The sequence below is a fragment of the Helianthus annuus genome, chromosome 3, assembly GCF_002127325.2.
Source record: "Helianthus annuus cultivar XRQ/B chromosome 3, HanXRQr2.0-SUNRISE, whole genome shotgun sequence".
NCBI classification, from domain to species: Eukaryota; Viridiplantae; Streptophyta; class Magnoliopsida; order Asterales; family Asteraceae; genus Helianthus; species Helianthus annuus.
In genome coordinates, this window is record NC_035435.2 from 155,137,316 (window position 1) to 155,161,724 (window position 24,409).

Below are 24,409 nucleotides of genomic sequence, written 5' to 3' on the forward strand. Positions count from 1 at the left end.
CTAAAGTTCCATGCATGCTTGTCTCGGGTACTCCTCCGGTCTTGTTCGTAACACATCGAATCTAGCCTTAGCATCCAACTCGTTGGCGTTGAACCTCGTGAATTTCTTTGACATCTGAAAGAATACAACAAACAATTAGCACGAAATAGTGGAATTTTCGGAAAAACTGAAAACAGTTAGCTGGACACTGCCACGTGTTCAGCGGACACGACCCCGTGTCCAGGCGTCTGTTACTCAAAAACTTCATTTTTCGACCCGGTCCCGAAAAGTTGAAATTTTTTGGTCCAGTAGGTGCGGTTTTCCCCGAAAATGAAACCCCAAGTGCCGTTTTCCCAAAACAAACCGTTTACCCCTTCGATTTTATCTTTTTCGGTTCAAAAACAAGGGTTTGAGGTTTTGTGAGAAATCGGGCAAATCTATGAACAATACAAGTGGATTTACTTCCTATAACACTAATCTAAACTAATGCTAACAGATTTATGCAAAAATTTGAGGTTCGATCTGGATGAAGTTCAAGAACCCTAGATTTTTCCCCAAATTTTGATGTTTTAACTACATACAAGTACCTAATCTAACTACTAATGGTGATAGAATCATACCTTGATGTTTTTAGAATGAGAGGAGACGTCAGAATTCTGCGGAAAAATCGCCTGAACCAGAACGTTTTTGGGGAAACGGGGCGTGTGGAATGAAGAAACTGTTTGAGAAAAAGGGTTTTATCCCGACAGTTGCACGGACACGGCCCCGTGTCCAGCGGACACGGCCCCGTGCCGAGCAAAGTTTATTATTATTATTATTATTATTATTATTATTATTATTATTATTATTATTATTATTATTATTATTATTATTATTATTATTATTATTATTATTATTATTATTATTATTTTTAGTGCTCGTGTGAGTGCCCTGTTTTCCCAAAACTTGGATAGAAGACTTACCGATTTCGATGTCTATCCACTGGTTCGTAACTTACCAGGTATGATGTTGGTGTTTCTTGTCACACCCTGGCTTTGCGGAAGCGTGGGTTTATTTGGTGTGACTTCTTAATACCATAGCTTAATCACAACAAAGCTATATGAAAGTAAAACCATGATGATCATCCATTTAATTCAAGTTTTAAAAATAAAATACGACATCATTGTTTTAAAAGTTGACACATGCAACGAGATTACAACACAACATAATAAAAAAAACTTTGTTCAAACGACACAGCCATACGACATGAAATAAACACAGTTTAAGACTTGTGACTCGTCCAGGCAAAAGTCACAATCCCTAAACTTTGATGACATCATCTCTCTTACGCAGCTTGACAACATAGCACACCTTGCCAGATCCCTAATTCCCTGAAATACATGTAGTTTGAAAAATCAACAAAAGTTGAGCGAGTTCATGTAAAAGTGAGTATGTAAAAACCTTTGTAACATGTTTGTATGTATGAAAATCCCTGGTATGTAGCAAATAAGGAAAAAGAGATCACCATTGGGTTGCAAAGCCAATGATATGTGTGAAGTGCTGTAGGAAGACTCAAACCTAGCATATTTTTGCGTCGGGCTCAAAGTCACCCCAAGGTCCGTACAGTGGGCCTAGAGTTGGGCTCGCTACACCCAGATAGATCTACCGCTAATGACCCTCGGTCCTACTATGAGGATTAATGGCCTCTAGTTCCAGCCTACCCACTCACATGATCTAAGTAGTAACCCTCCTTAAGCTAACCATACCATGTATAAAAGTATACGTAATTACTGTAACATGTATTCCACCCCCGAAGTATAAAAACTGAAAACAGTTAAGAGAAAAGGGGGACATGAACTCACAGAAGTGCGTCTCGAAATAGTCAATCCCAATCAACCTGCTGCGTGACGACCTACACGTACTAACTTTTATTAGACGGACGGCCGTGCCTTGGCTTAAGGTTTAACGTTTTTGGGAAATAGTTAGATAACTATTTCGTATTTACACTTCTTAACTATTTTATAAGTATATTCCTTCCCAAGGATGGGGGTATTAATACATGTGTGTTTTATAATTCCGAAAATATATTTTAAGTCTCACTTGAAAATATATTTTAATTACTTTGTCTAAAATGTTTTAATTTCCAAAATATATATATTTTTCCCAAAAATATTATATTTTATTCCATAAGTTTTCCCAAAATAATATTTCAACAAAAATATTCTAATAAGAGTATTTTTCCGAAAAATACATAAGTTACATTTTTAGAGTTCGCGTCTTATTACGATACTTATATAACTTACATATTTATTTTTGTGAGAGCGTTGGTATTATTTTGGAGTTCGTAACTTCATGATATTTCAAGTAATATTATTTTTACCCTAAAAATAATATATATCTAGTTCACAAAATAATCACATAGTCACACGAGCGTTTTATTATGAAATATATATTCTAAATATATATTTAACAAGTTTTATTTACGAAAATCCACCTCCGAATACTTGGTAATTTTGTAGTAAAAATCACGGCGAAGTTTATTTTGAAAACCAAGTCAAAAACATATTTATGATCAAAAATATTTCTAAGCGTTATATTTCTAGAAAAATTTCGCCAGAGTTTCCTCTGTAACTGGAGGTGGCCACGCTTACAAGCGTATCATTTTCTTTTCAAAACTCAATCAAGTAATTTAACAATCATCAACATACAATATTTAAACATCAAACTTGACAAAGCAAGCCTAAATCACAAACTCATGAACTTGAAAGTTGTGTAAAAATACGTAGTAAGTTGCTAGCGTATTTAGTAGGTTTTGTTATCTTTAAAAACATGTTTAGTTTCTTAAAAACTTTATTTTTAAAGAACTTGAAGTTTAACAACTTCTTGTCATAATTTACAAAAATATTTCTTTATGAAATTTCATTGTTACACAAGTGTTTACACACTAGTTTAGTTACTAAAATGCTTTTAGTTTATGTAAGATCCGGGTTTTAACAAGACTTGCATTTTTCACTTGGTTCTTCCGAAAAACCACTTGTAGATCTTTAGATCTACTAGTTTAGAACCTTATTTTACAAGAAAAATTACATTTATTTAAGTTCATGTTTCATGGATGGAAGGTTTCATCATCTTTTACATTCCTAGCACTAACATCCTTCTAGTTCATGTTCTTGAACATGATCTAGTATGGTTAGATGATGATCCATCCTACTTTTAGTAACAAACAACATAAAATAATCACAACTAAACAAGATTTGCATGATTTACACAACTAGCTTCTCTTTATCCATCATTAATCACTTATGTTCAAGACTTTATGTTATGATCTTGTGTGTTCTTGATTTTTAACCATTAAATCTTATATTAACCACCATAAACAAGATCAAGATGATGTTTAGAGGCACTTACTACTAGCTCAAGGCTAGGGAAGAAACAAGACGTAAACAAGGTGGATAAAAAGAATCTAGAGAGGTTCTTGAGCTTCCGAGTTCACCGGGCTTGTTTGTATGTCACCTTGCACCTTTGGGTATGTAGGAAATGGTTGAACAAGACTTGGAAGTGGGTGGTTGATGGTGGTAGGGTGGCGGCCGAATGGTGTAGGAGGGAGAGAGTTTTTGAGTTGGTTGTTGATGGTTTATGAAAGAGAAGTGTTAACCTTTGATCATATTTATAAACCATGTTCATGTGTTATCCAACATGCAATATGTAATCTAGATTCCCAACATTAACAATATAATAATCAAGAAAAAATGGGTGTGGGTCACCCCTTGGGGTGACCGTCGCATGAAGGGGGGGGGGGGTAAGGGTTGGGTAGTGTAATGACATGGTTACTAATTAGTTGAAATCAAAAGGTTTAGTTAGGATACTTGTGTGTTTATTAATATAAAGGGTGTTGGGGACCATAACTAGCTCAAAAAGGTAAAAACAATGTATTTGGCAATATTTTTATGTTCCGGGTAAAGTCCGGTTGTTCGGTTGGATATTGATCCGTTAAAGTGTCAAGTAAAGCTTTAAAGTGTCTTTTATAGTGTTTTTAGTGACACAATAAAGTCCCGACACTTTGGAAAGTGTCTAGTATTATTTTACCAAGTTTTTGCACTTTACTAGTTATGTTAAATGCTGAATTTTTGTATAAAGTGCAGAATTTTGTAATTAAAGCATGTTTTAGGCGCATCCGGTCACTATAACTATCTCCTAGTGACGCAGTTTTATAATCCTCATCTTCCTACACTCCCTACTAGTGTAGTAATCTATTCCCGGCTCATACTGGCCTCAGAGACAATGTCTGTCTAGTGTTGGCAATGTCAGCATGTTTACTGGGTTATCCGCTCACTTTGCTAACGATGCTTTTGTGCATCAAGTTTGTCACTATTGTTTTGTGTGTAATAAATGAAGTGACAGTAATAAAGTATGATGCACGAATATATATGTATCAGAAAACAGAAGGCAGTTTATTCGTAACTGAAATCAAGCACAGTAATTAAGCACTAATTAAATATTAATTAGATTGTACGGATACCTGGATTTGTGAGGGTTGTCACATTTTTATTCTTCGACCGTTTGAAGCGAGATTTCTTCCTCTTCACCCTCGATGAATCCTTGATAGATCTTCAGCCGTTGGCCATTGACTTTGAATGGAATTCCATTCCGAGATTTAATTTCTACTGCACCGTGTGGGAAAATATGGGTGATGGAAAAAGGTCCTGACCACCTAGACTTTAATTTACCCGGAAATAATCGAAGTCGTGAATTAAACAATAGAACCTGATCTCCTACTCGAAATTCATTAGGTTTAATGTGTTTATCATGCAAATTTTTCATTCTTTCCTTATAAATTTCGGAGTTAGAGTATGCATAATTCCTTAATTCGTCTAATTCATTTAATTGACAAAATCGATTTTTACCGGCAAATTCTAAATCTAAGTTTACATTTTTTTATTGCCCAGTAGGCCTTGTGAGCTATCTCTACTGGTAAATGATAACTTTTTCCATAGACGAGCTTATATGGGGTTGTACCTATTGTTGTTTTATAAGCAGTTCGAAAAGCCCATAAAGCATCATCTAATTTATCGGCCCATTCCTTTTTATTTAACCCTACGATTTTTCGAGTATTCGTTTTAAACCTCTATTAGTCACTTTGGCTTGTCCGTTTGTTTGAGGGTGATATGCTGTTGAGACCCGGTGATAGACCCGATATCTTGTTAAGATTTTTTCAAGTTGATGATTACAAAAATGGGTACCTCTATCACTTATTAATGCTTTAGGTATGCCAAAACGAGAGAATAGTTTTTTTCAAAAATCTTACCACGACTCTTCCATCATTTGTCAGAAGTGCCTCGGCCTCGGCCCATTTAGACAAGTAACCTACTGCCACAAGTATATATTTGTTTCCTTTTGATGGCGAGAAGGGTCCCATAAAGTCGAGTCCCCACACATCAAAAATTTCACAAACAAGAATGCCATTTTGTGGCATTTTGTTTTTGGAAGAAATATTACCTGATCTTTGGCAAGCATCACATGTCTTGACAAGACTCTGCGCGTCTTTATAAATGGTCGGCCAATAAAATCCTGAATCAAATACCTTTCGTGCGATACTAGCGGCACCATGATGTCCTCCGTATGGACCTTCATGACAATTGCGGAGAATTTTTCTTGCTTCGCTACCATGTACGCAACGTCGGATGAGTTGGTCAGCACACATTTTGAAAAGATAAGGATCTTCCCAAAAGTAATGCTTTACATCAGCAAAGAATTTCTTTCTCTGATGATGTGGCCATCCTTTGGTGACTATACCGCTAGCTAGGTAATTAGCATGGTCGGCATACCATGGTTCTTCCCTGTATTCCACCATCTTTAGGGACTCCGTTGGAAATTTTTCGTTGATTTGCTCGTCCCTGGTTGCCTCCAAAGCTGGGTCTTCCAAGCGTGAAAGATGATCTGCAGCGGTGTTTTCTGCTCCTCTTTTGTCTTCGATTTCAATGTCAAATTCTTGGAGGAGTAGAATCCACCGAATCAAGCGGGGTTTAGCATCCTGTTTCTTGAAAAGGTATCGAATGGCTGCATGATCTGTATAGACTATTGTTTTAGAAAGAACAAGATAAGAACGAAATTTATCAAAAGCAAATACCACAGCTAGTAACTTTTTTTCAGTTGTTGTGTAATTTTCTTGTGCATCATTAAGTGTTTTACTAGCATAATAAATTGGGTGAAAATGCTTTTCTTTTCTTTGTCCCAAGACTGCTCCAACTGCAAAGTCACTTGCATCACACATGATTTCGAAAGGTAGTTTCCAATCAGGCGCTATCATGATAGGTGCATTGACTAGCATTTCCTTGAGTGTTAGAAATGCTTGATTGCAATCCTTGTCAAAGATGAAAGGGGCATCTTTTTCAAGTAATTTTGTTAGAGGTCTTGAAATTTTGGAAAAGTCTTTGATAAACCGCCTATAAAATCCGGTATGCCCTAAGAAACTTCTGATCGCCCTAACGGAGGATGGTGGAGGTAATCGAGAAATAGTGTCTATTTTTGCTCGATCAACTTCCATTCAGTCGCTTGAGATTTTGTGACCGAGTACTATTCCCTCCGTTACCATGAAATGGCATTTTCCCTAATTAAGGGCGAGGTTAGTTTCCTCACATCGGGATAGCATTCGTTCAAGATTATCGAGGCATTGGTCGTATGAATCTCCAAAGATAAAAAAGTCGTCCATGAAGACTTCCATTGCCTTTTCTATCATGTCATGGAAGATGACCACCATGCAACGTTGGAATGTTGCGGGGGCATTACATAGACCGAATGGCATGCGTCGATAAGCAAAAGTTCCATAGGGACATGTGAAAGTTGTCTTTTCTTGGTCTTCGGGTGCTATCGGGATTTGAAAGTAACCTGAAAAACCATCCAAGAAACAATAAAATTTATGACCGGATAATCTTTCTAACATTTGATCAATGAAGGGTAAAGGAAAGTGATCTTTCCTTGTTGCTTCATTTAATCGGCTATAGTCTATACATACTCTCCATCCTGTGACGGTTCTCGTTGGTATTAATTCATTCTTTTCATTAGTTATTACCGTCATACCTCCTTTCTTTGGAACTACTTAGACGGGACTTACCCAAGGACTATCGGAGATAGGGTAAATAAGTCTTGCGTCAAGTAATTTGATGACTTCGTTTTTAACCACTTCTTGCACATTTGGATTTACTCTACGTTGTGGTTGTATTACCGATTTGTAGTCATCATTCATTAAAATTTTGTGCGTGCACATGGAAGGACTTATTCCTTTAATATCTACAAGCTTCCAAGCGATCGCATTTTTTGTGTTTTTTCAAAAGTTTAATTAGTTTTTCTTTTTCTAAACTACTTAATTTAGACGAAATAATTACAGGTGATTTACCATCTTTGTCTAGAAAAGCATATTCCAAACCTTTTGAAAGTTCTTTGAGCTCAAGAGGAGGGTCTTTAGAGGACTCCTTATTTGGTTGCTCATTTTGATCAAGAACTTTAAAAGTTTGTTCTATGGCGACCTCTTCCTCAACAAAGTGGTCAATCTTTTCACTTGTATCGGGTGGTTCATCTTCATCTTCAATTAGGGGGTCATTATTGCCAAAAGGATATTTCATTGAGCGCTCAAGATCTATACTCCTTTTGAATGCCCCTAATTGAAGAGGTAGATTGTTGTATTTCGGTTTTTCAAAGCTTCGTGAGTTTTTTACAAAAGGTTGTCCCAACACTAGAGGAGCGTCATCGAGGATGACAAAGTCGGTTGGGATTACCATTTGATTTGTTTTAACCAAGACATCCTCAACTATACCGATTGATTTTTTCACTTTCCGATCGGATAGAAAAATGGGTATTTGAAGTGGAGAAAAATCACTAATACTTAATTTTTTGAAAATGTAATTAGGCATTATGTTAACACAAAGATCTTTATCAATCGTGATATTACTAATAATGGAATTTTGAAAAAAACATGGAACCAGTGTAATGTTGATTTCAAATGGGTCTTCTTTTATTAGCGAAGTTTGATCGTTAGTTAACTTAATACTCACCGTTTCGTCAATTTTAGTGTTAATGTTTAACTCTTTTAAAAACTTAGCATGGGTGGGTACTAAACAATGATTTTCAAAAGAAGGTGACAAGCGATTAATTTCTTCAAAATTAGACTCTTCTTGAATTTTAACGTTGACGGTCTCACCTTTTTCGTTGTTTAACTCATGTGTCGGTTTTTCACTTATTTGTTATTCCATTTTTACCTCTTCAACTATCTCTTTTTTATTTAATTCTTCTCTTGCTCGGGACTCCTCTTCCCTTGCACGAGATTCTTTTATGTACCACTCGATAGTTTTAATGTGTTCTAGTATCCTATTGGTCACTTCGGTCATAGAATAAGGATCGGGATTTTCAAAGTTTGAATCCGGATGTTCGATCCTTGGTTCCTCATAGTACTCATATGAAGTAGATGGTTCACACCATTGTTCTTCATTATAAGTATACGACGGATAAGGGTCGTAATCTTGTTCTTCATAATACTCATATGAGGTGGGTTGTTCACGCCATGGTTCCTCATAATAAGCATACGAAGGTGGTGGCTCATATCTTGGTTCCTCAAAGTATGAGTATGAAGGCTCATACCTTGGTTCATCAAAATATGAGTATGAGGGAGAAGGTTCATACCTTTGGTCTTCATAGGATGTATATGAAGTTGATGGTTCGTACCTGGGCTCCTCATAGTAGGTGTATGAAGTGGATGGTTGAAATAAGTTACAATACTATACCGAGTGCGGGTTACCACAATTAGAGCAATAATCTACCCTATAATCATCCTCCTCATAGGTGTAGTTGTAGCCTCCTGAGTATTGATCCATAAGAACCACTCAACAGACCACAACAAAGTCTCAGAACCAGAAAACAGAAATAAAAACGGAAATAGAGGCTGGACACGGCCCCGTGTTCAGTGGACACGGCCCGTGTTCAGGATCTGTATCTGGGCGTTTTAATTAAAGTTACTGGTTTTTTGTAGCACGGGGGCGTGTTCAGTGAGCACGACTCCGTGTTCAGACTCTGTATCTGGGTGTTTTTATAAAAAATGTTGAGCACAGCCCGTGTTCAGTGAGCACGGCCCGTGTTCAGGTTACTGTAAATGCAAACTAAACTAAAATGCAGAAAAATGTGCGCGCGTTTTAAAAAAATTTTGAAAAACTGATTAGGCCGTCGATTTTAAGCTTTCTTAAAATCCTTGTGTCCCCGGCAACGGCGCCAAAAACTTGATGTGTGTGTAGTGTAATATATTTTAGGTGTATATTTTAAGTCCTTTTACACTTTTTAGCCAAGTTTTAAATTTATAAAACACGATATTTACTAACACTAAACACACATATGGGCAAGTGCACCCATCGTGAGCGTAGTATAGTGTTGGCAAGATACCGAGGTCGTCCAAGGACACAAGAGCTTTTAGTACCGGTTTATCCTCTACGTCTAATCAAATCAAAAGTTAGAAAAAGGTTTTTAAACTAGAAAAAAAACTAACTAAAATGCTGAAAAATAAAATAAAAGTAAAAACAGATAAACAAGATGAATCACTTGGATCCAACTTGTGTGTAGTGTAACCTTTGATTATTTCCGCACTTTTGCACTTTTTAAGAGATTATCTTAGTTATTGTAGTAGGCCCCTCTTTTGAAGGTGACGTTACCCTCAACCCAGTAGTTTGAGTCAGCAAGGATACAATCCTAAAGGGTCGGATTATTGAAAGATAATTAATTAAGTTATTAATGCATAATGTGGTAGGCCCCTCTTTTGAAGGTGACGTTACCCTCGGTTAAGTAGTCTGAGTCAGCAGGGATACAGTCCTAAGTAGTTGGGTTAAAGTTTTAATAGTAGCTTAACTTATGAGGGGATCAAAGAGTTTGGACCCCCGCCATCCAATACCGGTGGGTATTGAAGGAGGTCCTACTAAATTTGACCCAGGTCCTTTGCAGGATCCTACTAAATTTGACAAGGTAGCCAACATATCTCCATATAGACCGTGGAGATATGAATGGTGAAAATCTTTTATTTTATATAGACAGTAAAATAATGCCAAGACACCACGGACAAACGATAAGGAAGAATCACCTTCAACATAAGAAACTAGTTATTAAAGTCATTAATACATAACCAAATAAAAAGTGCGAAAAGATTAAAAATAAAAAGTATTACACTAAACACTTGTCTTCACCAAGTGATGTAAGAGACTTAGGCAAACATGACCTTTGATTGTCAAGAACTCTTACGATCAATCTTGGATCCTGAGACGACTCACACACTCTATGATGGACAATGGATGATGGTGGTGGATGATGGTGTTGTAATGGTGGTGGGTGGTGGGTGAAGTGTGAGAGAGGTGGTGTGCCAAGGGATGGTTTGCAAATGAGCCAAGCACCCCTATTTATAGCCTGAACAGTAGCTCGGGCACGGCCGCGTGTCCATTGGGCACAGCCCCGTGTCCATCCTCCTTCTTTTTCTTCATTAATTGCACTTTGTCTGCATTAGTTGACCACGCCCCCGTGTCCGCTGGGCACGACCCTGTGTGCAGAAGCATATCTGTACTATCAAGATTTCCTCAGATTCTGCGAATCTTAGAGTTGACCACGGCCCCGTGTCCGATGGGCACGCCCCCGTGGTGGGTGATAGAAGCTTCTACAGCTTTGTCTTTTCTGCTGACACTTGGGCACGCCCCCATGCTCACTGAGCACGGGGCGTGTTCAGCCTTCTGTTCTCTTGTTTTGCTTGGGAAGATGATGTCGGGAGGTTGGGCATGCCACGTTTGTTCCTTTTCTTGTATTTGTGTTAGATTTAGCTGCCTTTTTTTTTTGCTTCTTTTGTTCATTTGAGCCCTTTTAATCCTAAAAATACAAAAGGAAGACAAAAACACACTTTTTCCAACATTAGTACTAAAAAAAGGGTTAGTTTTATGCCACAATTGATGTAATTTATATGTTGCATTTTGTGCACATCAGTGAGTATACTCGAACCCTTTTTGCTTTACGCACTTTTGGGTGTTACATACGTTACTTATTCAAATCACAATCTACACCCAACGCAAACACTTTTATACGCTGACCTTTACTGCATGTTATACGTGTTACTTGATGAATGCTTGTATGTTATGTTTACACAGTGATTGTTGCCTGACACCTTAGCAACGATAGTACTATAGTTTGGACTCAGCACCTGTCGTGGACAGGGGTCGTTAAGGGCTTTACTTCACATGTCACAGTGGTGATATGTGTTGCGCATTCTACAACTCACAGTCACGTCTGTGCATATTTCACTGTCGATAACCTACTAGCTTCACTTTACTACATGTTACATGTCGGTTATGCGTAAAACCGCTATATATTATACTATTAAACTTATATGCTCACCTTTACACTATGTGTATTGACCTCTATTTTAACATATGTGACAGGTGTTTGAGATGCTAGGATGCTTGCTATGTGGAATCAATGTAGGAAGAGTCTAGAAACGAACAATTTATATTTATGAGTTGTCGGAACAGTTTTATTTGTCTTTGAGATATTTGGTCTGTAATAATCGAATTGCAGAATATGTTATGGTATAGGACGTAACTTAAAAGTATTTGGTAATATTAGTTGTTATGGATTTCTCCTGGACAATATGTTCACTCAGTGCCTCACCCCGATGTTTCCGCCATCGGTTGGGGTGTGATACTGCAGGCTTTTCTTTGTTTTTTTTTTTTTTTGTTGACAGTGTAAACTGGACAAACTGAACAAGGTACCGTGTTCCGGATATTTGTGACAACGTTGAAAAGGGTTGGAATATTATTAAATTGATAATAATCATAACAACATGGGGAGTGTAAACTGGAAAAACCCGAACAAGGTACCATTGCTTTAATCACTTGTACACTAATGCATCATCTACTTGTACATTTTAATCCGCACAACAATATTGACCAAGACAACTATTGAAATGCCGACAAAAATGAGTAGGTTGTCACGGTACCTTTGAATTTTTTGAAAGCATTATAGTTTATAAGATACGGCAAGAATACGTAAAAGAATTATAAGTTTGTTGTGGAGATAGAAAAGTGTAACTAATTATCCATAATTTTGTTAAAACAAAGGGATAGAAGTGTAATAAGATGGGGGACTAAAATATAAATAGGGTTTAAAAGACCAATTTACCCTCATTTTAGGGGTGTTTTTATAAATAAAAGGGGTAAAAGTTCTTTTTTTTGTATCTTAAAATGCCCCCCCCTCATGCATTATAATATAGTGTGTGTGTGTGTGTGTGTGTGTATAAACGATTCTAAGAAAACAATATATAAAAATGGGTTTGAATGAAAATGGCAATTTAGAAACATTTTTTCGTTAATGCTAAATATACCCTTGGTTATAACCGGGTTTTTAGACCAAGTTAGGCAATGTGATCAAAATGACAAAAAAGGAGAAAGGTCAGTGACTAAGAGGAGAAAAAAACTATTTGAACTAAAGTGGCAATTTGATACAAACATCAGGGACTAAAATGACAATTTACTCTTATTATTATCTTTGACTAATTAATTAGTCATAGAGTTAAGTGTCATTTACTTCCCTAGGGTTTGTCCACTTATGCCATTTCAGACCAAATTTCAAAATTGTATCGTTTTCCTCCTTGACATTCTCGAAACATGCCATTTCAGTCCAAAAAACTTAACCCAGTTAAAATTTTTAGTTTAACGAAGGGCAAAATTGTCATTTCTCATTCTCGGAACGATTTAGGCCCTTTTTCATCAAGTCGTTCCAGCCAATTCGCTCCATCAGACCCATCAATTCGTTTTTAGTATTTGATCTTTGCAATTTGACATATTGTACATGTATCTGATTGTTTTATGTGTTTTTTTGGTTTTTTTTTTTTTACAGATTTTGGGAAATCATACATCAATTCCTTCCAACCTATAAGAATCTCAATTTTGGTGCTTTATGTTTGTTTTTGTTCAGCTGTGTAGACATCACAATGTGAATAATCTATTTTGTCGCGAGGGATGGAAACATCAGCCTTTAAAGTAATTATTCAAGTGACATTGAGGGCTTCAGGAAGGGTATGAGATTACTGAAGTTTAGTCTGACAAAAGAAATGGAACCCGAAAGTTATAAAAGGTTATATTATTGGGCATACTTATCAAGTCCGTCATTGCAAAATTATGGACCAAAAGCAGTTTTATTATTCTTTTTTCACTTAAATAAAACTAATGTACCAAGTATTATACTAAAGAATGAAGATGCTATGTTTTTGGCTTCAGATTATGCTGTTAGTGGCTGCATATATGGCTGAAAATAGTTTACTTTTGAGGGGTTTTTTTTTTAATATTAATGAATTTTAATGGATGGAACAATGGTTGCAATGTTAGAATAGTTGCAAATATGATGTTTTGGTTACAAACATGGTTGCAAATATGAGTCAAATCCAGTGCAGATAACTTATAAAATTAATCCTCTGATGTTTTGACTAATGCCTGGAATTAATTGGTTGGAAGTCTAAACGTTGTGGATGAAGACGATTTAGGATTAGGGTTTATGAGGAAAAAAGGAGGGAAATTGGGTATTAAAAGGGGTGGACTTTTAGTAGGGATTAAAAAAGGAAAATATAAAAATATAGAAATGACCATTTTGCTCTTCACTAAACTGAAGTTTTAAACTGTAGTTAGTTTTTTGGACTGAAATATCACGTTTCGAGAATGTCAGTGAGGAAAATAGTACAGTTTCAAAATTTGACCTATGACATAAGTGGACAAACCACAGGGACGTAAATGACACTTAACTCTTAGTCATAAAAACTATCATCCTCAACACTTAGAGTTTGCTTACACACCTCAAAATTTATCGTGCACATTTCGAAATTTATTTTACACATATTAAAATTTATTATATGTTTTATCCTACACACCTCGTAATATATCCTACACTTTAAATTATTTTTATTTTTTTGAAAAAAAATAAATTAAGGAAATAAGTTACAAATTTATTACAGTTAGCTATTAAAGAGGAAGATTACAAATTAATAATATTTATAAGTTTAACAATATACCCTTACAATAATATTAAATATAACAATTATATTGGTTAATTTTTTTATACTTACCAAAAATTTAGTCTCAGTTAGACTCTCCACTACTTAGAGCATTCACATCCATTCTATCAATTTTTCACCTTAAATTACATTAAAAAACACTACATCTTCTCTCTCCTTTTCAATTAAATAATATTCTTTTATACATTTATTATTAATTTTTCTCTCTCTTCCACTCACAATCACTTTCAAAATATATTAAAAAATTATAGGGGATGAACAGTGTTGTAGGATCGTGAGATGACCTAACGAGTCGATCAGAAGAGTGCTCAGACTGAATCAGAGGCGGAATTCATTGATTCAGTCTTTGTTTAGCTTGATTTCACTATTAATTGTCTCTTGTATTGATTATAAAGCTGTTACAGATGCGGAGACACTTCGACAGGGCTTCGCCGTCGGAAATCACAACTTCACTACTTGATTTCGCTCATGATTGCCTTTATATAGGCTTGGGATTTCGCTCATAATGACACAGAGTCCATAAGAGCGAAATCAGACATTATACATAGGAGCGAAATCACACTAACTGACTCTATAAGCGAAATCAAGATATTGATGATTTCGCTCCAAATGACAAGAGGTCATTATGAGCGAAATCAACACTAAAACATGTTTTCTTGATTTTCGTGCACTGTACACACAATCCTAACCTAAGACTCGAACGAAGATGAAGTCGACAGACAACTGCACCAACAGACTCCCCCTTGAATGTTGTCGGAATCTTCAGTGAGAGTCTTCAACATGACAGTTCTTCTAATGTTGGTCGGTCTTCTTCAGGAATTTTTACTGGAATCATGTACCCGGATCTTTCTCTGGCTCTAACTCTCATCAGACTCCCCCTTGCATCAAGCTGGGATCACTGTCTGGAATTTGTTATCACCTTTGAAATGAAATCCTGGCTTTTTCAATTTAAGCTTCTTCTCAGGTTCTGATGCATCTCCTGGCCTTCCGTAGCAACAGGATCAGAGACCTACACAACTCAAACACTCTATTACAACAAACCATGTTGTGATTCAACTTAATGAATCAACTAAACATTTGAAAATATTCACATTTAAAATTTTATCAAAATTTGAAACATTTTAAATCCTGATTCAACTTAATGAATCATCTTAAACATTTCAAACCAATTCACCAAACAATCTGTTCATCATGTTTAGTCTTTGAGATTTTGAATATCAGCTTTCTAACATCAATTGTCGAAAATCTTTTTGGATTTTTCAAAATAAGAAACATAAATGCAATAACAGAAATTAAATGTAAAAAATGAAATATGTTCAAACATATTTTTGTGAGTTTGTGAAAGAGGATCATATTAGTTTTGAGACACATCACAAGCACCATTAAGCTTTTAATCGTTTTAAGTTCTAAGCAATTCACCTAGATTGTCAGTATGTTTGTCCTCTTAAATTTTCACACAAATTTCAACTGTTTCAAGATACGATGTTAATGTTTTAATGACTTGAACTTATCTGTGTGTCCCACTTCTTGAATATACTCCCGTATCCAGATCCCAATATTCAGTCTTACAGGTGAGTATACCACAGCTGATATCTGTTTAGGGGATAATTGCGAGGGCCGTGAGAGCTCAGGTCGATACTTCCGTATACGCAAAGAGATGACGGCTTCGACTTTTGGGTGTGTCCCCTTTAGAGGATCTTTTGATTACAACAGCAGCGACTATCAATTTTATTGTTTCATCAGCATGCTGAGGGCGTAGCTATGTTTCAAGCTTTTGCAGAAAGCATTATCCGGGGACTAGGTCAGAACTTCCATTCAGCAGAAGTCCAGGGATAATACCCCAGATATCACTGAGCATAAAGACCTAGTATCTCAGAATAAGGGACCTTTCAAACAAGATTTCAGGGGTTACCTATATATCCAAGAAGTTGTTAACCCACAGAACAAGCAAGTTTGAAAATTTTAGGTTTATATCTCGTTACAGTTTACTAAATGTGTAAAAATCTACTGCACATCCACAGCGAGATTGTTTATCACATTTTAACTTTACATTTCTTTAGCATACTGTGATAGTCCGCTGATTTTCTATCATTTCCTCTTGTTTCAGCAAAACTCATTTTTAAATTTTTCATGTTTTTGACATTTTCAAATTTTCTATTTTTTTAAAATTTTTACTCCCCCTAAAATCAAAATATGTTTCAATTTTGATTTTCTGGGAAAATTTGAAACAAACTGTACAAACTTGACAACATGATGAGAATCACTTCAGTTCTCCATCCTTCCGGCGTAAACAATCAGAACTCCCCCTTTCAACAAACTATTTTCCCATTATGATTTCAAAACACTTAAGTTTGTTTTAATCAAAATGGTTTTTCCGGAAAACTTAGTTTGTTTACCAATCCATTTGTAGGTTCGGGGTCACTTCATCACTTTGTTTTTCTCAATCACATGGAAGATTTATCATTTCCAGATTTTACCATAAAATCACTTGTAGAAAATCAAGTACAACTTAATGTCCCTGATTTACCACATGTAAGGCGAAAAATCACCAGAGTGAAATTTCTCAAGAAATGTGCCGATTCATGTTCCATGCTTACCAACCTGGGAACTCCGGCAAGTCAGGCTTTTCTATTTGAACAGATTCACCCAAGCCTGACGATCCTTGGGTGATTTTGAATTCTTGTTCAACAATGGTGGAAAATTTGCATCATCCATTGTTAAACCCGAATTCTCCTTTTTTACCTCAACGCCAGGCTCCTCTGGCTTTGACGAACCAGAATCATTGCCTGCACGTGGCTTGTCTGACTTTAACATGTCAGATTCATCGCCGACCACTTTCTTCTTTTTCTTTTCTTCTTTCGTCCTCAGATTTGTATCCGATGAATTCGTCTTTCTTGACTTTGCAGTCGAGGGAGTTGATTCATCAGAACTCTTATTTTCACCAACAGATGAACCCAAGGACCAAATCTTCTCCAAATACTCTCTCGCCTTCTTCCTCTTCTTTCGCAGTCTGTCTTTCTGCCCCTGCGAAAGTTTAACTTTCTTTTCTTGAATTGTCTGATCTTGAACTTTAGGTTTTAGAACCTTCTGTTCATGGGGCTTGACATTGACTGGAATCTTTTCCAATTTTTGAGAATTAGCCCTCGATCTGTCATTTGATTTCCTTGGGCAATCTCTGGCAATGTGACCTTTAATGTTGCATTCAAAGCATCTTCTCATCTCAGAACTCCTTCTCTGGCAATCAACAGCGATGTGTCCTTGATAGCCACAATTGTAACATACTCTGTTGTCGTACCATTTTTCTTTTTCAACCCAAATACTCAAATCATAACATTGATTTGATTTGAAGTACTGATCATTTCTCAATTTGCTATCATTGAAATGATTAGACTTGGGTGAATTCTCATTCCTTCTTCTCCTTTGAGTTGGATTTTGCATTTGAGCACTGTGGTCCAACCTGCACCACTTATTGCCAACAATTTGTGAATTTTCATTTTTTACTTTTTGTAATTTTTGATTTTGATTGGATGATCGACCTGATGAGCTGTTATTATCTTTTTGAACATTTTTCAAATTTTTACCTTTTTGTTTTTGTTCTACAATCTTCTTAACGGGTTTCTGTGTTGAACATTCACCTGTTTCAGTTGATTGCAAAACAGTTTTCTGAAACTTTTCTTTTAGTTTCAAAAACAAATTTTGTTTTTCAATTTTTTCGTTTTCATCATCAGATTTCTCATCACAATCTTCAATTTTGACTTTGTCAAAATTTGTGACATCGTCACTTATTGGAACAGAATTGATCGGTTTTGGACAGTGGGTATTCAAAAAATCTAATGAGGTCACAAAACCTTTCAATTTCTTTTCAAGTTCATCAATCTTGTTTCTTGAATTCTCAGCTTCGTTTTCAAGCTGAGATATTCTTTCAAGATGAGACTTGATTAATTCTTTATTCTCATTCTTCATGTTTTCAAGAACAGATTTTTCATTTTCCAAAACTTTTAACTGTTCTTGAAATTTTGTTTCATTTGCTTTCAGATTTTTGTTCTCTAGTTTTATCCAGAAATCTTCATTTTCTGAAGATTTCTTTTTGCTTTCAAAGTCTTTTTCTTTCTCTTTCAACACCTTGTTTTCTGATGTCAAACTGTTCAAATTACTTAACAGTTTGTCATTCTCAGATTTCAACTTCTCACAATTTCCCTGTAAATCCAGAATTTGTTTTACATCAGTTTGCTTCTCATCTTTCAACTTCTTGACTTCCGATGTCAAACTTTCTGCATCCTTCAAGAGTTTGTCATTGTCAGTCTTAAAGTTGTCACATTTGGTGCATACTGATTCAGAACTTGAAGATTCATTCTTCACAGATTCTTCATTCTTTGACATTTCCTTTGTCTCTGTCTTGTATGTTCCTGCACAAACAATTTTAACAAAATCAAGAGGTTTTAAATTTGTATCAATGTAACACCCCCTTTTAAAGTCATATTTCATGTTCTGTTTTGCAGCGAAACACATACATATTCTTTTATCAATTTCAGTAATTACATCCAAATTGATTTTGTCTAGATTTCCCAAATTCAATTTATCTAGATTTCCTTTGATTTTATTCATCAATATTTTCTTCTTATCAGAATTTTCATAACTGTGTGTTTGAAGTTTATTGATGAAATCAGATGAATGTAATTTTGAAAATTTAGGCTCTTGTTTTAATTTCTTTAAAACATCATCCCATTTAGCAGGTAAAGCATCTACAAACTTTGATATCTTTTCAGCATCTGTCAATTTTATCTCAAACATTTTTAATTTGTCTATCAAGTAATCAAATCTCCTTTCCACTGTCTCATCTTTTTGACATGCAAAATTTTTAAGTCTAAGCATCCAAATCTTCTTATCATCTTGTTCATATATGCTCATTTTATACCAACCATAACCCCTATTTAACCTTTCAATAAGATCATTTTCCTTTTCGTCAAACATTTCTGCCATATTTCAAATAATCCCGACACGTTTTCTCACAATACAACCTATCAAGCGAAATTAGAGTTTTCAAGTGGAAAACTCTTTGGAGCGAAATCACTTGTTAAGCCTCCTTGGAGCGAAATAGCTTTGATCACTGGAGCGAAATCTCAATCTTTGAATCCCAAGAGCGAAATCAAACTATTGCTCAGTGGAGCGAAATCAAACAATGACCGTATTAGCAAAACTAGAATGTAATTTTGAGCGAAATAAGCACTTTAAACCTTTGGAGCGAAATCAATGGTTCACTTGGAGCGAAACCTCAAACACAAGAGCGAAACCTCTGATTTCGCTTTTACTGTACGAGCGAAATTAGAACCTAATGTGACAAACACTTGATTTCGCTTGAACCTACGAGCGAAATCACTCAAGTACCTTTGAGCGAAATCAGATCTCGAACCATTTTTTGTCACTTTTAAGCTGATTTTAATGCTGAAACTTTCAAGGATTTGTTAATAGACAATTTTACACAATATGTGAAAATTTGAAACAATTTTGACCGTTAAAACTTTCTGAAAAGACAAAAGAAGGTGTAGAAATCAGAATTTTGAGCGAAAACGAGCTAAACGGTAAGAACTCTTCCTCCTGAGCTCTGATACCACTTGTAGGATCGCGAGATGACCTAACGAGTCGATCAGAAGAGTGCTCAGACTGAATCAGAGGCGGAATTCATTGTTCAGTCTTTGTTTAGCTTGATTTCACTATTAATTGTCTCTTGTATTGATTATAAAGCTGTTACAGATGCGGAGACACTTCGACAGGGCTTCGCCGTCGGAAATCACAACTTCACTACTTGATTTCGCTCATGATTGCCTTTATATAGGCTTGGGATTTCGCTCATAATAACACAGAGTCCATAAGAGCGAAATCAAACATTATACATAGGAGCGAAATCACACTAACTGACTCTATAAGCGAAATCAAGATATTGATGATTTCGCTCCAAATGACAAGAGGTCAGTATGAGCGAAATCAACACTAAAACATGTTTTCTTGATTTTCGTGCACTGTACAAACAATCCTAACCTAAGACTCGAACGAAGATGAGGTCGACAGACAACTGCACCAACAAGTGTCCTCTCAAATATACAGATTAACAGTAATATTTTCTCTCTCATCCACTAACAACCACTTTTTATACTATTTATATTATAAAAACTCTACTCACATATTTTAGTGGGTTGGATGTGACTGCTCTTACATAATCAACTTCATATTTTGTTTATTCAAAGATTGATATGTTATTAACATTAACATTGTAGGCTAGGAAGTGTAGGAAACAATAGGATTATGACATGTGACAATATTTAAAATAAAGAGAAAGGGTATTTTAGTTGATCCAACCCTTTCTTCTTCCTTCTTATCCCCAGTAACTTCAAAACCCACCATTTTCAAAAACCAATCATCTTCAACCATTTCTTCACTTACTATCTCAATAATCACTATATTATAGTGCGATTTTCGTCACCAATCAATGATTCAAACACCCGATCAACGTGTTCTTCAGCTTTTTTTTGAAGAAAACCCAGTTTAATTTCAATCTAAATCTCGTTTTTCCCGTGATTTTGAAGATAATCACTCGATCCGTTCGATTCCATTCCTGATAAGTATTTCTATCATTCAAATTTCGTCAATCGTTGAAGAAATCGGCTTCGATCCATGTAAGAAGTTCTTTAATTTCATTTTAACGGTCTGGATTTTTGATTTAGTCATTGCGTTTTACGATCTTGACGAGGGTACAGGGCAGCGCCCCTGGTAGCAGGGTCCCAGGGGCGGCAGCCCCCTGGCGGGGTCCAAGGGGCAGAGCTCCTGGCTGGGGTTCAGAAAAAATAATTTTCTGTAAATTGCCTCTGGAAAACTGCATTCGTAAACTGCATTGGTTCAGACAATTCACAGCACAGACAATCCACAGCACGGACAAAACTATTGTCCTGGTTCAATGCATTTTAGAGAGAACACTTTCTTTGGTGTTTTTAGGCAATTGCGTTTTAGAACTAAGCAATTTTTGTGTGTTTTCTGGCCATTGCGTTTTAGAAAAACACATTCTTGAAGTGTTTTTAGTCATTGCGTTTTAGGTAAAACACATTTTTAGGTGTTTTCAGTCCATTGCGTTTTAGAGAGAACACTTTCTTTTGTTTTTTTAGGCCATTGTGTTTTAGAAAGGAGACATTTTTAAGTGTTTTCTGGCCATTGCGTTTTATAAATAAGACATTTTTTTGTGTTTTTGATGCATTGCGTTTTAGGTAAAACACATTTTTATGTGTTTTCAGTCCATTGCGTTTTAGAAAACAGACATTTTAAGTGTTTTCTGGCCATTGCGTTTTAGAAATAAGACATTTTTTTGTGTTTTTTGTGCATTGCGTTTTAGGTAAAACACATTTTTATGTGTTTTCAGTCCATTGCGTTTTAGAAAGTACACTTTCTTTTGTGTTTTTAGGCGATTGCGTTTTATAAATAACACATTTCTTTGTGTTTTCTGGCCATTGCGTTTTACAAATAAGACATTTCTTTGTGTTTTTTGGTGCATTGTGTTTTAGAAAAATGTCATTTTTTAGGGTTTTTTTCCATTGCGTTTTACGCAACTGGGTTTTTTTCATTGCGTTTTACGCAACTGGGTTTTCAAAAAAAAAAATCGAAAATATAGCAATAGTATACTCGTTTTAAAGATAAAAAAAACGCTCGTTTTTTTGGTGCAATTTTTATAAAAAATAATGCCGTATGAAAGAGTTATTAACGTTTAAAAAATGGGGGGGATTGGAGAAGAGAGAAACTATTGGCTTGGATTGACTAGAATACCCCTAAACAAACTCACACGCCTCTAAATTTTCATCATTTAATCTTAGCTATTGTTAACTAAATAGATGGTCAAAATATCTTCACCAAACATTGTAATGTAATTGTTGAAAATATATATACTCCCTCCGTCCCATTAAATGTGTCTTATTTTGAATTTTCAAAATCTTTATTTATAAACTTTTATTTTAATTATATCTTTTTTGTGTTATATAAAACTTGATGAAAATTAACCCAATAAAAACACTTGTAAAACACACTCAAATCATATAACTTTCTTCAAATATTATCTAACACAAACAAAATTATTTAAGGTCAAAGTTTATAAATAAAGATTTTGAAAATTCAAAACAGGACACTTTTAATGGGACGGAGGGAGTATTAGACCATGTGTAGTGGTAGTGGGTTATAATGCCCCCACCATAGGGCATTATCCGACACGTGGCGTCCTAGTCAGCAATGAGGCATTATAGCAAAAGTGGCGTAGTGGGGCATTATGCCAATAACCCCCATTCAAGCATTTCTCAAATTTTTTTTTAAACTTAAATGCTTCATGAAATTAAAAAAAATACAATACTAGAAATTAAAAAAAAAACATCCGATTAAATTAAAAAAAAAACACTAGCTTTCGTCTTCCCTTTCTTCACCCTCGCCAACTTCGTCTTCCTCGTCCTCCGTTTCTTCCTCTCCCTCAGGTGGTACATACCGAACCGACCATGCGTGGTGTACCAAATCAACCATTAACTGGGAATGGTACGGTTCATAACGCAACTCTCGCGCGTTATTCACTCTTTCTTCCATTGACGCCTGTGGATGCTCCTCTTGAACGGCTTCTGGCACATAATTCTGGCATATCGTCTTTCCTTCGTCTTCCAAAATCATGTTGTGCATGATTATACAAGCGTACATAGCATCTCTCATTTTTTGCTTGCTCCATGCACGACAAGGATTTCTCAAGTATTGCCAGCGTTGTTTAAGAACCCCAAAGCATCTCTCAATGTCTTTTCGTGAAGACTCTTGAAGCTCTTTAAAGTATGCTCTTTTGTCATCAATAGGATCACTAAACGTCTTCACGAAAATCGAATACCTAGGATAAATTACGTCGCTCAAATAATATCCATGAGGGTAGTAGTTTCCATTTGCGTAAAACGACGCTTTTGGAGCTTTGCCAGAAATCCACTCCTCTAACAACGGCGATTGTTCAAAAACATTGATATCATTGCATGACCCGACCACGCCAAAGTAAGCCGACCAAACCCAAAGGTCCTGTGAAGCAACCGCCTGAAGAATAATAGTGGGTCCTTTTTGGTCACCACGTGTGTGTTGGCCTCGCCATGCAGTCGGACAGTTATCCCAACGCCAATGCATGCAATCTATGCTCCCGATCATACCAGGCAAACCATGCTCGGCATTATGTACCTCGTAGATCTTTTGAAGGTCCTCCCATGTAGGCGTTCTAAGATAACGCGCACCGTACACATCAATTATACCTTTATAAAAAAATATAGACAAACATAAGATTCAAAAAAAAAATAAAAAAATCTAAGCATACTCGTCGTTGTAAAAAAAATAAAAGTAAAGTATAAGAATTGTACCGCGACAAAAATGTTCCAAGCTGTCTCGTGTTGTTTTCTCCGCCATTTTTAGATACTCGTCGTTGATGTCGGTAGTGTTACCATAAGCAAGGATTCGTAATGTCGACGTACACTTTTGGATACCGGTAAATCCAAGTGCCCCTCTAGCATCCGGTTTTTGTTTAAAATAATCGTAGTTGGCTTCCAAGTCGTCGACTATGCGTAGAAACAACCGCTTACTCATTCGGAAACGACGCCTAAAAAATTCGTTCGAAAATGTCAGCGCCTCATCAAAATAATCTTTCATCAAACGATCGTGTGCCGCGCGTCGGTCTCTTTCAGTATAACCTCTTTTATTTTTTTCTGCTTGAGGCCGACTAGAATGGTTGACATATCTCACCGCTAGTTGACATGCACTCGTAACCGCCTCTTGCTCAAGCTCCTCATCGGTCGAACCATCGCCATCCGCAAAATACTCGTTGTAGTAAAAATTTATCATGGATGAAGAACTAGGAGAATCCATTTTTTATAAAATGGTTGTATTTTTTTAGAGAGTTTTTGAGAGTTTTGGTTGAAAATGAATGAGATTTGATTGTGTTTGTATATATATATATATATATATATATAGGGGAAGGTTCAAATGAAAACCACTAGTTATTGTGAAAACTCGAAAACTAATTAAAAAAAAGCCAAAAAAACATACAAAAAAATTTTTTTTTTAATTTTTTTTTTTTTGCAATCAAAATTTCGCAGGTTTTTTAATATAAAAAAAAATTTTCAAAAAAAAAAAAAAATTTGTGTAGTGCACATGTGTAATACTGCACATATGTATGTGTACTACACATGTGTATTATTACACATGTGCACTACACAAAATTTTTTTTTTTTTTTTTTGAAAAAAAGTTTTTTTTTATATATAAAAACTAGCGATTTTTATAAAAAAAAAATGAAAAAAAAATTTGTGTGTTTTTTAGGCTTTTTTTAGTTAGTTTTCGAGTTTTCA

At 35.7% G+C, this 24,409-nt stretch overlaps 1 protein-coding gene across 1 annotated transcript; it reads right to left on the reverse strand.

The window, feature by feature from the left end:
• On the reverse strand, window positions 1-23,929 carry LOC118490538. The gene is made up of 3 exons (XM_035988231.1): window positions 23,428-23,929; window positions 22,976-23,322; window positions 1-114 (listed from the first exon to the last, which is right to left on the reverse strand). Exons 1-3 carry the CDS (start codon window positions 23,927-23,929, stop codon window positions 1-3), a joined length of 963 nt encoding a protein of 320 aa, XP_035844124.1.
• Window positions 23,930-24,409: the final 480 nt, after the last annotated feature.